At 35.4% G+C, this 16,150-nt stretch overlaps 2 protein-coding genes across 2 annotated transcripts; one reads left to right on the top strand and one right to left on the bottom strand.

Moving 5' to 3' along the window:
* Window positions 1-11,368: 11,368 nt before the first annotated feature.
* LOC117241111 (adrenodoxin-like protein 2, mitochondrial) lies at window positions 11,369-13,297 on the bottom strand. The gene is made up of 4 exons (XM_033507091.1): window positions 12,891-13,297; window positions 12,366-12,478; window positions 11,966-12,201; window positions 11,369-11,701 (listed from the first exon to the last, which is right to left on the bottom strand). Exons 1-3 carry the CDS (start codon window positions 13,037-13,039, stop codon window positions 12,011-12,013), a joined length of 453 nt encoding a protein of 150 aa, XP_033362982.1. The 5' UTR covers window positions 13,040-13,297; the 3' UTR covers window positions 11,369-11,701; window positions 11,966-12,010.
* Window positions 13,298-14,162: 865 nt separating this feature from the next.
* LOC117241112 (survival motor neuron protein-like) lies at window positions 14,163-14,786 on the top strand. Its single transcript, XM_033507092.1, has 3 exons — window positions 14,163-14,219; window positions 14,409-14,577; window positions 14,717-14,786. Exons 1-3 carry the CDS (start codon window positions 14,175-14,177, stop codon window positions 14,773-14,775), a joined length of 273 nt encoding a protein of 90 aa, XP_033362983.1. The 5' UTR covers window positions 14,163-14,174; the 3' UTR covers window positions 14,776-14,786.
* The last annotated feature ends 1,364 nt before the right edge of the window (window positions 14,787-16,150 follow it).

The following is a 16,150-nucleotide window of genomic DNA, read 5'->3' as shown; positions in this document are numbered from 1 at the left end:
ATTCGTTGTATCAACGAACATTCATATGCAAAACTTACCACCTACCACATCCTCCGCGTATTAATATAATCCCCTTTTATAAATTATACACTTTAGAGTGGACTGGTTGGGTCAGAGTGATATAAGCTTACAAGTTCTCGAGGAGTTCTACCGAAGTTACATTTACGTTTGCATAATTTCACCGAAAAAGATACTCTGTAGAATGATAGGTTCGTTTGTTTATGTGATCCGCGATCGCAACTATTTCAAGGGGATTTTATAAATAACCATACACACGATATTCAGTGTATTTTCGTATTCTCGTTTATTTTTGGGAGATTTGTAAAACTGTTGAACAAAATAATTGAGTAATGATTATATTTGCTGAGAAAAAGTCTTTTTCTCTGTACCCCTCCTTCTACTTCAAGCATGTAGTACTGACAATAAGATTGACAATGGCTGAAAGTAATCCAAAAGAGTTTTCACCATGGTTATCGGTAACGAAAAAGATTTGAATCATCTTTAATACTTATTCGTAACTAGAATCATTTCAACTAAAATGAAAATTCTTATATTATAACTTTTTTAATTTGTTATGGCCCCTGACTACAACCTAACCTATCATTCTTATTTCGTAGGAGAAGACGAATGCCGTGAAGGCGTTAGCGCGCGAACAGTGCGAAGCGGCGGTACAGCTGCAGCGTCAGCAGCAGCTGCAACAGCACCAGAACCAGCACCAGCCACAACAGCAACAACAACTACGTGGCCCGTTAACCATCCACCATGCTGGCTGCCCAACGAAAGTCGGGCCCGTGACGAACCAACTAAATACCAGCCACGTGTCGTGTAAAATTTAGGTAAAAATAAGGAACTTGTTAATTTTCGAAAAGGAGATTAAGTTCTTTTTATTTTTTTACTCAATTTATACATTTTTTTCGGTTCACGATGATACACTTTCGATGCTTGGATTAGTTAAGAATTTCTTTATTAGACTGACTGGATGATTTTGAAGGGAGCATTTATATTCTTCCATTCGTTGGAGTGGGAGAAGGTTTTGTTTATACTTAGTGTAAAATTCGGAGAACGGCTGGAGTGATCGAATGCCACTCAGGCGGCTGAGAACGGATGCTGACCGGACGGTCACACGCGATAAGGCGTTCGGAATTTCGGTTTGTTATATACAGCTGTTCGAATTTCGTCTGTGACATTCCCCCCTTCTTAGATTGAACTTGATCCCTCAAGTTCTCTTCAGAAGACTTTTGTGGAATCGGACTTGACGTGGCTTGAAAATTACAGCTGATTCCTCCTCTTCATTGGAGTGGTATGTGTTGGTCGGAATATAGATGTTGGGTGTTGAGCCCAGGGTGAGTGGTACTGGTGGGGCTGTCGCATTGTGGCTGTTGATTACAGTTTCATTTCGGCAGCAAAATAAATTGATACATAATTTGCTCGGTATACATTTCCTGATGCATTTGAATACTCCTATTTTGTTTAATCCATATATACTGTATACAATACTGTATATTTTTAATTCTGTGTTCGAAATTAAGAGTTTCTATCTCGTCGCCTATTTTATCGATCGTTGTTTTATAGCCTTGTAAATTATCTATTATTTTCGGTGCTCGCTCGAGTTTATCTAATAGATGAGTGAAACTATCGTTTGTTTTGAGCGCTAGGGTTTTTGTTTTGATTTCGTATATGACTTCGCTTTTTGTTTCGCCTATACGCATGTGTTCGTCTTTGTACAATATATCGCAAGAAGTGTTAGCTCTTATGATGGAAGGCTTGTCAAGTTTTTGTAAGGTATGTTTCGTTTGGCAAATTGTGTCTATTTCTATCGGATTTGCGGGTATCGCAATGTAACAGTTGCTAGTTTTGAGCGGTATAAAGCTAATGTCTTCAATCTTAAGTACAGTTATTTGACAATGTTCAATGTGTGGTTTGAAATTTATTATTTCGCTGCGACAATCGGTTCTTGAATTTCTGTCATGGATTGGTAGTGTTTGTTTGCATATAGTGGTTCCGGCTCGATTCTTACAAAGTTTGTTGAAATACTCGATATCAGCGTTTATAAATGAAAGACCCGAAGTTAAATATATCTGATGTTCGACTACTGGAGCCAAAAATACTCCATTTCTTTTACTCGGGATAGGATATACTTGTAATATGTTCCATTCTGTGTTAGAGACTAAAGGTACTATGATCTTGAAAAATATTTTGTCATCTATTGTGAAGATTTTAAGATCACTGATGTCGAGTATGAATTGAAAATGTTCGGTTTTGGCAGAAATCGCGGTGTTGTACATCTGGCTACCTATTGTCTTGGCGTAATTTTCTATGAATTCATTGGGGTCAAGTATTTGTGGACTAATTATTCCTGGTTTGCCTAATATCATGACGTTAAGTATTTCATCTAATTGGAAGTGTAAAGTTTGCACCGCGGTGTCGACTTTCATGATCATCTTAAGCATAGATCTATCGATATTTGCCTGCTGTTGTAATTTTAATATATCACTATATGATCTCTCTAAGTGGTTTAGGTTTTCTGAGTTTACAATTTTTCTAATAAGTGATGTTTGATTAGCTATTATGGTCTTGATTTTATTATTATCATCGAATAGTTTGTCCATGTTTTTGTTTATGAGCGTAAGATCATCATCGTCGAGAGTCCCGAACAGACTTTTCGATACGGAACCTATGATGTTAAGCAAACCTCGTGTGCTCCGGGTATGTGTTAACGCTTTCAAGTGTTTTGCGAGTTGTTTTAGGTTATTGATGTGATTTTGTAATCCGCCTAACTCTTCGACGTATTGTTTGCTGATTGCACGTGAGTCTATTGTTAATTTATATGATTCTATTGCGCTTATCTGTTCGTATATGTCGCTAGTGTCTAATCCTACTATTACATTGGCAGTGTCGCTGTAGAAATATCCTTTTCCTATGTTTTCTACGAATACAGAGTTTCCTTCTAATGGTGTAATATTTATTTGCGCGGATACTATTCCGGCAAAGAGGAGCGTCGACCTGGAAAGTAAGGTTTTAAACGATTACCGTGTATCTTTTTGTCTTGAATCAGATAGTATGGAGTACATACTTTATCAATCGTGTACGGTCCTAATCATTCCACATCAAGTTTATGCCTTTTATGATCGTTATGTATTAAAACGGAGTCTCCTTCTTTGAAAACCGATTGAGGTTTTATAATTTTACGTTTTTGATCGCGCTGATATCGCTGTTTACTTTTGATCAATGTTTCGCGAGCGTGTCGGAGTCTAGAGTCCCATTCCTTTTTGCGGAACGTGACTTCGTCTGCGTATGTGCGTTGGGGATTCTTGGATATTGTGGAGGGAAGATTGGCTTGGTGTCCGAATGTGAGTTCGAATGGCGCGTAACCAGTAGAGTCGTGTATCATTGTGTTATATGCAAGGCATACAAAGTTAAGTTGATCGTCCCATTCTTCATCCGAATTTCGCTGTATCGATTTTAACATGTCCGTTATTACTGCGTGTGTCCGTTCTAACGATCCGTTACTTTGTGGGTGGAAGTATGTCGTTTTGATATGTTTGATTTTGAACGCGTCTTCGTACTGTTGCATTAAACTAGATATAAAATTCTGTCCGCGGTCAGTTAATATCTTTTTTGGAGCGGAAAAGATGTAAATGTAATGATTCAAGAGTGCGTTCCAAATTGTTTCCGCTTGCTGAGTTTTTAGTGGTACGAGTATTAAGTATTTTGTCAATTCGTCATGTATGGATAGAATGTACTGATTGCCTTTTTTCGTCTTTTTCAGTGGGCCTAATAAGTCCATAGCAATTTTATCGTTTGGTTCGAGGGGTGTGTCGGTGATACAAGGTTCTTCGCGCGGTCTCATACGTGTAGTTTTAGAGGTTTGGCAGGTGTCGCATGATTCTATATGTTGTTGTATACGTTTCATCAAATCTGGTACTCTGTGCCGTTCACGAATGCGGTCGTATGTCTTTTGTATACCGGAGTGTCCTACTAAATCGTGATTTTCTTTCAATAATTCGTCTATTTCTTCGTCGCTATATGTTTGAATTGGTTCCCATGCAAAATTTAATTCTTTTACGGTGTCGTTCAGGAATAGCAAAATTTGTTTGATCGCGTTCTTCTCGGTCTCTGTGAAACTGTCGTCGCCTATACCTATCTTTTCGTTTATATGAATAATTTCGTTTAATTTAGTTAACCATTCGATTCTGTCGTAATTTCCTAGCTCTGTTTTGGATAATTGATAGAAAGATTTACGGTTCGGAGTCATTTTGAGAATTTTGGGTAACGCGTAGGTAGATTTTTCCCAATCGTGATATTTTTTATCGAGTTCTATGTTCAAATTTTCGCGTCGTCTGGTCAGAACATGTATTCTAGATAGTGCGTCGGCTGCAGTATTATCTTTTCCTTTCGTGTATTCTATGTCGTATTCGTATTCTTCTAGTTTTAATCGCCATCTCATCAAGCGTGATGAGGGGTCTTTGCAATTCTGTAACCATTTTAGTGCTTGGTGATCGGTTCGGATGAGGAATTTCCGTCCTAACAGATATTGTCGGAGGCGTTTCACGGCCCATACTATTGCTAAAAGTTCTTTTTCTGTAGTGGAATAGTTTCCGGTGGGTTTAGAGTTCGCGAGATATAACAACATGGATGTCCGTCCTGTGATAAGATTGCACCTATACCTTCGTTACTGGCGTCAGTCGTTAATGTGAATGGTTTCGCAAAGTCTGGGAATTTTAGTACGGGTGATGAACAGAGTTTATTTTTTAATGTCTGGAATGCTTCCTGGGTTTTATCTGTCCAATGAAATGGTGTCTCCTTTTTTGTAAGTTCGGTCAATGGTTTCGCGATCTTAGAAGAGTTTCTGATGAACTTACGGTAATAACCTGCTAGTCCTAAGAACGATTTGATGTCTGTGGGATTACGTGGCTGTTTGAAATTGCTAACGGCTTCTAATTTTTTGGGATTTGGCTTTACACCGTCGGCGGTTACTATATGTCCAAGATATTCTAATTCTGGTTTGAGAAATTCGCATTTGTCCGGCTGTATTTTGAGTCCGAGTTCGCGTAGGCGTTGCAATACTATCGCGAGGTTGCTATTGTGCTCTTCAATCGACTGCCCGAATATTATAATGTCGTCTAAATATACGAAGCAATGTTTATTTATGAGTCCTCTTAGCGCGGTATCCATCATGCGTTGAAATGTTGCAGGTGCATTCTTTAAACCGAATGGCATCCTATTGTAATGATAGTGTCCTTGTGGTGTGGAGAATGCTGTGTACTTTTTAGAGTCTATGTCCATTGGGATTTGGTGGAATCCGGAGGATAAATCGAGGGCTGAGAAGCATTTTGCGTTGCCTAGTTGGGATAGTATGTCGTCTATGTCAGGTAATGGATATGCGTCCTGGTCAGTTAGTTCGTTTATTTTTCTGAAGTCTATTACAATTCGCCATTTCTGTTTCCCTGAGGCGTCTGCCTTTTTTGGTACTACCCAGACTGGTGACTTGTAAGGAGAATCAGATGGTTCTATAATGTTCTTTTCTAGCATTTCGTCCATTTGTCGTTTGATTTCTTCTTTATGGCATTCAGGCGGTCGGTAAGATTTTGTGTTAATGATTTTATTTTCTTTTAACGTTATTGTGTGTTTAGCAAGATTAGTGCATGGTAATAAGTCGGTCTCTAGATTGAATACGTCGAGGTAGAACAGCAATATCTTTTCGATTGGTTCACGGAGGGTTTTCTCTATATGCGAAAGTCTAATTAAATCTTTAAACGTGGAGACTTGATCATACGTATTTGAATTTTCGATAAAATTAGTCATTTTGGCTGGGCACTCACCACCATTGATAAAGCATATCGTTGTCGGTTTTCCTTCCAGGTAGACTGTTTTTGACACTGCTTGTTTTGGAGGTACGTCGTTTTCCTGTTGCAATAAAAGTATATTGTTGTCAAGTTTTAATTGTTGATTCGAGAGTTCAAATTTGAATTTAGATAGAGCTGGCAAACCGAGTATGCCGTCTTCTATAATTGGAAAGTTGTCTTCTACCACAAAAAATTCTAGAGTTTTGCCAAATAGTTTTATCAAAGCGTGTTCGTTGGTTTTAAATCTAGAGTGTCCCATCGAGAATTTCCGTTCTTTTGTTATTCTTGGTCGTAATACGCATCTTCGCTTGAGTATATTAATTCCTGCTCCGCTGTCAATGAGGAATTTATGTCGCTGTCCGTCGGATCGTAAAAGTACTGTGGGTAGTCTTCCTGCTGTGGCGTTAATTCGTAGGTCTGGTCTATTGGTTCCTCTATTTCTTCCTTGTGTGTCTCGAGATTGTGGACTGCTGGTGGTCTCGGAAATTGGCTGGGTGTTCGAAAATTTTTACATTGACTGGAGACATGTCCGATTTGGTTGCATTTGAAGCATTTTAATCGTGTCCTTTGGGCAAGTGGTATTTGTTCGGTTTGTCGGAAGCTTCTTGGCATTGGATTGGGTGTTGGAGTTGGTTTTTTAGTGATCGGATTAGGATTATTGGTTGTTAGTCGTTGCTGCTCAGGAAGTCGTAATCGTTCTATTGGTTTTGGTCGTCGATTTCGATCTTCCCTGAAGAATCGCTCGATGTCGGTGGCTTTCTTTTCGGCTTCAAGGATATTGTATGGTGGATTGGCGAGTAGTAATTGTCCTATTTCGCCTCTCAGGCCTCGGATAAAATCGATCACGGAGTCTTTTAAAATCCTGTCGTTCATAGCTCGTCTAGTAATTTCGTCACGGTATTCGTTCGTTGTACTGTATTGTAACTTATTGAGGGCTCTGCGGAACCTGATGATATAACTTTGCACACTTTCGTCGTGACGCTGTCTCGTTTCGCGTAGCTGGTCTTGATGTTCTCTAACAGAGTCTTGGGTGGCTACGTTTCGTCTTAGGGCATCGTACAGGTGTCCGTATTCGTATATCGGTATATTGCAGATGGCCATTGCGGCTTTACCCGTGATTTTCCCAATTTTGATCATTTTTAATAGTAGCGTGGGTTCGCTACACATGGCTCGTAATTCGCGTACTTCGCGTATGAATTCTTCTATTCCGATATTGTCTTCGCCGTTTAATTGCGGAATACATACTATCGCGTCTTTGGCCCGTAAGCTCGAAGAGGCGAATTGCGGTGGACGGTCTTCGTAAGAGGGATGGTTGCCTTCTTCTGTTCGAATTGGAACGCATGGTGGGGAAGTTCTATCTCTCGCGGCAACAGATTCGTCCATAGTAATAAGGGAGCCTAGTTCTGTAGTAGCGTCGCATCCTATTTTTATTTTAGAGATATTTTTGCCTAATAGTTCTATTTCCGCTGCACGCTTCTTATTTTCACTGTCGGCCGTCCGTTGTGTCTCTTCTACACGTTACGCAAGAATTTCAATTTGTTTTTGTATCACGTCGAGTATGGCACGAATCGAATTGTCCGTACCTCCGTTTGTAGAAACGGTTTCAATAGTTTCGACTTTGTCTTTTCGTGATGTGGGCATGATTCTAATTGAGCTTATTGAGTCTGAACTACTGTTGCTATTTGGACCCGAAGCGCTTGAGAAACTGGGTTTTCTCACACGGTATCGTGAAAATGAATCCAGATTTTTCAGCTTACCGTAGTAGCTATGACCGTTGAGGAGTCTCAGGGATGTTTCCTCTCTGGTTGGTTCTAGATTCCGAATCTTATTCGTAGGCTTGCTCTGCGCTGACCGTAGTCCTCTCGTCTAGTTTCACCGTAGTGGAACGTTGAATGTGCTGCAGGGCTTCGTAGTAGCAAAGATTCGCACTGGGTCCGTTGATCCTTCGATCTTCAATGATGCGCGTACGCCGAAATCGTAATTTCGTTTGCACTGAAGTGAATAGATCCTGGCAGGATCGCCAAAAATGTCGTGTAAAATTTAGGTAAAAATAAGGAACTTGTTAATTTCCGAAAAGGAGATTAAGTTCTTTTTATTTTTTTACTCAATTTATACAATTTTTTCGGTTCGCGATGATACACTTTCGATGCTTGGATTAGTTAAGAATTTTTTTATTAGACTGACTGGATGATTTTGAAGGGAGAATTTATATTCTTCCATTCGTTGGAGTGGGAGTAGGTTTTGTTTATACTTAGTGTAAAATTCGGAGAACGGCTGGAGTGATCGAATGCCACTCAGGCGGCTGAGAACGGATGCTGACCGGACGGTCACACGCGATAAGGCGTTCGGAATTTCGGTTTGTTATATACAGTTGCTCGAATTTCGTCTGTGACACACGCAACGCACGGCCGAGCTGCACAGTACCAACACTATCATCACCATCATCATCATCGACACGTGTCAATGTCTCCACCGCCCTTGTTGCTCTCATCGCCAGCTCCGATCGCGGCGACGCACAATCATCTGAACGTGAGCGGACACAGAAACGTGGTTACGCCACCGGATACACCAACAGATAGATCGCCACCGAGTCCTGGAAATAAGCTAAATAGATCGCAGCATTTGCCACGGGAAGCAACCGGCAGCGTCAGTTCTGGTCTTCCGGCTGCCACATTGGATCTAAGTAGCGCAGCAACCACCAATAGTCCGCATGAATTGTCCACGTTAGTTTAGAAATTCGGTCCGAACATTATATCTTCACATAGGATTGGAGATTAATAGTTGATAGTTAATTTACACATCGATCTTTTTATTTGTAAATTGGGTCGTGGTTTAGAGTTGGTTTGTAAAAATTCGTTCCTAATGGTTAAATGATGAATATTGATTAAGAATAATAGGCATTGATGTACCAATCTTTTTTTAACTTATATACTTGAGCACACGCATTGGAGATTTCACTTTTATTCAGTGAAACAGCAACTTCATTACTCGCTTATTCAATACGACAATTGCATATATTTCATGGACATTTTAACAATGTTTTGAATAATTTCTAACGGTACAATTGTGATGAAGTGAAAAAAATCGTGATAAGAAACAGAGAGAAAAGGTGCTCGTTAATGAATATTGACCAGAAATAAAGTAATTTCTAAAGAATATCCCGAAGACGTCGTAGATATTACGAAAGGAATGATTAATTTATACCCGCGTGTATCTTGCCATTACCATACTATTATTATTATTATTAATATTGTTAGTAGTCCTCGATTACATTATTATTAATATTAATATTATTGCCTTATTATTATTAATGTTATGGAACCTCTAGTCCTAGGTTACTTTCGCTGCCACGAAAGGATAAGATTTTCGAATTTTTGCCTATTACGTGTAATTCAAGTTTTCCTGTTGCGCATGCGCAGTAGAAAGAAAGTTAGCGGAACTCAAATCTCGAACTATAGAGAGTTGAAAAGTAGTAAAAGCAAAAAAGCACGAATAACATTTGTATTTGTGCTGGATTAAGTTTGATAATTGAAAATTGAGTTTGATGATAACATTTTTTTCGTATTCGCTTTGGTAAATATTAGTTTTATTTAAAATTGAACAAAGCATTTTATGTTTTTCAAATACGGCACATAATCGTAATATCGAATTTTGTAAACTGATAGTAAGAAACTCTATAATTCGAGACTGGAACTTTGATCAAGTTCACATTGAACGTAAACTGACTTAATTTTGTTATTTAAGCGTGTATACTATACGTGTTTGTTCCTTCTTCTCTTGTGCGCAGGCTATAGCTTAATTACTTCCAATAAACGCAGTTATATCGAATCAATGACCGATACAAATTTAGATTTTAGGATTATTTAAACAGGAGATTAAGAACTAAAAAGTATTGTTTTTATACTGCATATGTACATATGCAATATGAACGACAGTTTGTGTAATAATATGTACCCCTCTTCTTAGTTTACTTTTGTATATTTTGCGACATTTGATATTAATTTTATGAGGAACGTACCTACACTTTATCTTTGTAATTAAATGTGAAATGAAAGAAAAGAAATGACATGAGAAAAGGAAATTCGATGTATGAGTATATACGAATTGACGGAATTAAAATTTAACGCTATATTTAAATAGAAGACGTGAAATATCTCGTCATCTTAAAATAACTTGATCATTCCTATTCTTTTACATAAAAACACTTTTCGACTGTAACTTAAGAAACATGTCTGCTAACGTGAAACGTGCCAGAAAAAATTAACAACTTCCATTAAATTGGCAAATTTCTCATTAATATCGTAAAACTCGCGTTTACAAAGATCAGATCAGTGTACATAATATACAAAACAAATGCAGAATATATAAATATAGCACATACGTTCTGAATTATATTCGAATTGGGCAGGGTAACCAAGTGAAAATATGTAAATTTCACGATGTGTAATGTACACTTTATCGAACTTGTAAGTAGTGTAGAAATAGAATATTTTACACGCAACAAAATATACAAACGACAATACACAAGTTAAATTATTTGTTAGATCCATGTATAACAAGCATAGTACAAAAGTGTTTTAGCTTTATGTACTGGTAATTATGAGAAATACCAACTTAATAGATGTATTTGGTATGTGCCTAGTTAAGAAAACAATAAGTTATTCTGAACAGATAAAGCATTTAGTAGCTTGTGAAGTATGAATTTTCGAAAACGTAAGTATTTTATATCTAAGTAGTTAAGAAACGCGAGCAAGGGAAATCAAACAAAGGAACAAAGTTTTTTTGTTTAAAAATATTTAATTTGTTGTTCTATTATCCGAGGTTAGAAGCGATAATGTACAAAATCTGAATAAATAAGATTCTTCAATATTATTGAATTTTAATTCTAGGGTAAAGTAATATATCCGCATATTTTATTTATATACAATATGTATAAATAATGATGTGATTTGACTAATTTTGTTGAAAGAATATTTGTACTTTTTACGTAAAACTTCAGTCTTTTACAAACTTTCTTGTAATTAATAAACCAGTAAACACAATATTAATAAAATCTATTAAAATTATAAACAAACTCATAAGTTTTAATTTTAGTCCTTAAAGGTTGAAATATTTTGCTCCAATGTCGAGACATTTGTTTTAATCCAAAACATTACTATACTGAATCGATAATGTTGCATGTGCCACGAAAATGATGATAGTGTCAGATAACTTGTTGTGAAACGGAAAAGCATTGCATGTACATTTCTGTTGTTTTGTTGACCATGAGTTTGATGATCTTTTAAACTTGCCCATAGCTAAGAAATCAAACAGTATATCTAAACGAAATTAATTTCAAATTATTTTTTAGGTTCTAAGCTTTTATCTAATCTTTCAGAAGTTGCAAAATTTATTCCACAAGAGTCTTTTTTATCATAACCAAGTACACATCTTAAAACCATTTAAGTCTTCCTTAGTAATTTCTTCTTATCTTTAATAGTAACGAAAATAATTTAGATGAACGTTTTAAAATTGACACCCTGTATATTAAAAATAAAAGATATATTTTCTTCATAATTGGATAGGCTTTTTACAATGGCAATGTACAAATATCAAAATTGCAATTATACTATAACATATGTATATATATAAGCTTCACATTTAAACACAAGATTCTTTATTATATTTTTTTAATACCAATATTTTAATAATTATAACAAGGGTTTTTTAACAAGAGATGTATAACATTGTATACAAATTTTCAAAAACCTATAGATAATTTCAGTTATGCTCTTGCATCATTAATTGTTGATGGAACTCTTACCTCAATTCCATCTAGTTCCTTAGACATTACTATTTGACAGCCTAGCCGTGACCTGAAATTAAATATTATATAACTGAATATGTCAATAAATATATTTATTGCTATACAAATTAATACTAATACACAATAAGATTTCTATTTATCCATTTGAAAATCAACATTGTAAATATGCTAATTCCAACATAGATTTGTAATGATTATAGGGTCATAAATAAAAAACTATGAAAATTTATTATAATTTCAGTTTCGTAGTATTCAGAGATAGCGATTTGAAATTCTACATTGAGATGCAGATTTCGAAGTACCCAATACTAACCTGTTTTTACATAAATTTAAATAGAAAAATTCACTTTATAAAATATTAAAAGGTAATAGAATTAATAATGTGAATGATTTGATACTGATTATTATGAACTAACGTATTTGTTAATTCATATGCTAAATCCAACATGTCTAATTCTTCATCTGTTGGTTTGTCAGGAAGTGCATCATAAACTTCTTTCGAAAATATTAAATGGCACGTACTACAAGTTAATGTTCCTTCACAAGCACCTATATCAATTATATTTTAATATTACAACATACTTATATAATAAAGTATCAAAAGTTAAAAATAATAAGAATATTAAACTTGATAAAAATTAAAATTTTCAAATATTTTCTACCTCAAAATTATTTATTTTAAATTAAGTAAATTATGCTTCTTTAAAACATACCATATCCATCTAAATCAATTTCATTATTTACTACTATGTCTAATATAGTATCTCCAACTTTCCCTTTTGCTTTGATTCTCTCTCCACTTGCTTTAACAAACGTTATATTTACTCTGAAAATAATATTTATGAAAGATAAAAATTATCTCAATATAATTTTCTTTATTTTTTGTGTTTCTTCAATTAATCTTCTCTTAATTATACCTTAATTATATGTATCACTTATGATAATAGAAATAATTTAAAAATAAGATATACTTGTCTTAATAATACATAAATAAAATTCGTATATCATATATTTATAACAGTGTTATATTTTTAGTTGTTCACTGTCAATGTTGTTCTTATTAATACTATTCTATTAATACTATGTTATTTTTCTAGATGTTATACTCCTACAAAGAGAAAAATTTCTTAGACATTATTATTAGCATTATTATTTTGACACCAATTTTATATTGGAAGGTAAGTACTGAAATTCTATTAAAAAAAGAAGGAAAGCACAAGAAAATTTGTATCACTTACTCTTGTTTTTCTGAAAGTGGTTGCGTGGTCGATATTCCTCTTGTTGCCTGCAAAAAGGGCAACGTTGTGTTGCTTGTATATTTTGAATAATTTGATGCAATACCGAGAATTGATCTCGAAAATTTTTGTAATTGATTTACTAACGCCATTCCACTGTCATAAATATCATGAGTATGGGACACCCTGACCGAACACCAGATAAGTATTGCGGAAAATATCAATTGGAGATCAATTGTACTTTGTACAAAAACTTCCACGGCATTCTTCGGCTGCTATACTGGGACGTTCCCTTACTGTGATAGGTTATAAAACGATTCCTAACACAAGTGACGTATCTCTACCGGACACGTGCTCTTCGGGCCACACGTTTTATGATACAAGACCAGCAAAATGATCAATGTGTAATTTTACATATCTTACATTTTTTCCAAATGAAATATTGTTTTTATTAAACGTTTAAAACCTCAGGCAACATTTATTTCATCTGATTTCAGTTTTACAAATATATATCTATAATACATATCTGTATAAATTACGGTCTGGTTATATCAAACAGGGACCGACACTCGCTAGGGAAAACTGCCCAAAAATTGAATCGTAAAAACCAATATGAAAGACAACAAATTTCTCGTTCTGCGGAACAAATAGAAATGAGCAGAGTATCTTTATCTTTATCTGAGACATTCAAAGCGTATCACGCATACGCTAAACATGAAGAAAACTTTCTTGTCTTCCATGTTCATTTTTCCCTTTCCATTGCCGAACGGTTTCTTCTATATTTATTTATATGTTCGTGATTGATGCTATTGACAACATACAACTAAGGGGAAATACGAATAGTAATAGATATATGTATAATTCATTATGCAATTTTATAGAATTAAATCTTATTTATCTTCAGATATAAAAACTATATTTACCAGCTGAAACACTAACGCATATGCAGTATAATATAATCTACTTAACAATCTCGTTTTAGTTATAATATGTGATTAATTCTTTTGCTATTTCGCTATAAACAGTTTCTTGTGCATACAATATTTTTTTATAGTATTCTAATATATTGTTAGATATTGTAAAGAAAGTAAAATACAGTTATTGAAGTTTGGGAACATTCAATGTTAACCTTGCTTCAAAAAATAATCTTTCGAATGAATGGGGAATAGATTTTTAGTATTATAGTTGGTATAATGTCATCATTGTTTACAATGTGTTAGAGTTAAAGAAATGAGACAAATTAATATTTCAGAAGCAAATTCAATATTTAAATGATGTTATTTTAAAATGGCAGATGATATGAATGTTCTTTTTATACGAGGAAATGGAAACGTATGTATGGTAATGGAAACGTAATGGTTTTAACATTATTTTAGTACAAGATCTTAGCATAATAGTAATTAACAGTATCCATTACCTTTTAGTCAATTTTTGAAAAATAACATATATGATAATTTGCAATAGTTTGATAATAAAATACTTGTATCAATATTAATAACGTATAATTTGCTATCTCAAAAGGATACAGACACAGCCAATGATAATGTTTGGGATGATAGTGCATTAATAGAAGCATATGATAAAGCAATAAATTTAGCAAAAGAAGAAGTTATCAAGCGAATGGGAATGGATGTTGGAAATTCTCAACCGAAAGAAAACCTACAAAATCTTAAGCAGCCTAAACACGCAAGTAAATTACACAAGGTTGTGATTTTGATAGAATATTACAAATTTGATACAAAATATTATTAAATATATTGATTAAGAAGCAAATTATTTTATTTTGCTATTTACTTATATTTATTTGTATACACATCTTTTCTCTATAGAAATGGATCATAGGAGCACCTTATCGTGCAATATACTCAGAGGATGGAGAAATTTATGAAGCTATAATATCAAAAATTTACGAAAACAATGGCACGTGTTGAAGTGGTTACCACTTCTAAGAAAACTCTACATCTGGTCTTTTTTAGTTTTCTCAAGCACTGAAGCCATCGACAGCGTGTAGACAAAAGACTGCGACGAAGTCAGGCCATAAACAGTAGACAGGCGACGTTGGCTTCGGGGTTTTTCAGTTATTAGGTAACACAGCTAGCGTGCGGATCTGGACCAGCTCAAATTGTATTTTTACTTATTACACTTCTATTTAAATATATTTTCTACCTTACAATTTATCCGCGTGTTTTCTCTGTTTACACACCGAATAACCTCAACAGGTTATGGGCCCAGGGCTGTAAATTGCAAGGTAGCAACGTGAAATGAATAAATTGTTAATGTGTTGTGCTTAGTAAAATAAGGGATAGTGCTAAAATGGAATCAGCAAGTGCGAAGGTCGAGATGTTACGCGGCGAAGAAAATTGGCTCCAGTGGCGTTTTGTTATGCGTACACTTTTGGAGGAAGATGACGACCTGATCAACGTGTGTGAAGGGAATTTGTGTCATCCAGGTAACAGCGCGGAGAAAGAAATCGCTCGTGGAAGATTTTTGAAAGCAGATCGATTAGCGAGAAAATTAATCGTGACCTCAGTAGGAAAGAAACCGTTGGATCTTCTTTTATGTTGCACGACAGCACATGAAATGTGGAAAAAGCTGAATACAGTATATGACATGAAGTCATGAGGATGAGAATTTAAATATGGTCCAGAAGCAGTGCTTCGATTTTAAATGGGAAGAATCTGAAAATGTCTCTTACAACCTATCAAAGTTGGAACTCATAGCGGCGAAGATGAAAGTCCTTGGGAGTGAAATTGACGACAAAATGCTGATAACACGCATTTTATCGGTGTTACCAAACAAATTCGATCATTTTCACAGTGCGTGGGATTCCGTGGAAGAAGAAAAGAAGACCTTAGACAGGCTTAGTACCAGGCTGATGACGGAAGAAATTAGATGGAAGAAAGACGACCAGGAAACATCGGTGGCACTGGTAACAAAAGGTAATAACTATAAAAGGGAACAGCAGAAGCAGTCAAGTAAACGTGAATACGAGAAACAAGGACCAAGTTGCTTTAACTGTGGAAAAGTTGGCCATCTAAAGAAGGATTGCTTTAGATGCTTTATATGCAAAAGGAAAGGCCACACCAGCAAAAACTGTTTTAAAAATAACAGAAGAAGCAACAATAGAGACAACCAGGAACCTAGAAACCAAAATCGGGATCACAGCGGAATTGGTCTATTAGGAAGTACCTCAGCGATACAAACGGCAAACGCTGATGTTTGGATAATCGACTCAGGAGCTACGGATCACATGACAGGACGAC

This window comes from Bombus vosnesenskii, unplaced genomic scaffold, assembly GCF_011952255.1.
Source record: "Bombus vosnesenskii isolate JDL3184/JDL3185 unplaced genomic scaffold, Bvos_JDL3184-5_v1.1 scf7180000015288, whole genome shotgun sequence".
NCBI classification, from domain to species: Eukaryota; Metazoa; Arthropoda; class Insecta; order Hymenoptera; family Apidae; genus Bombus; species Bombus vosnesenskii.
The sequence above is the reverse complement of the archived record's forward strand: the minus strand, read 5'-3'. Positions and strand labels throughout refer to the sequence as shown.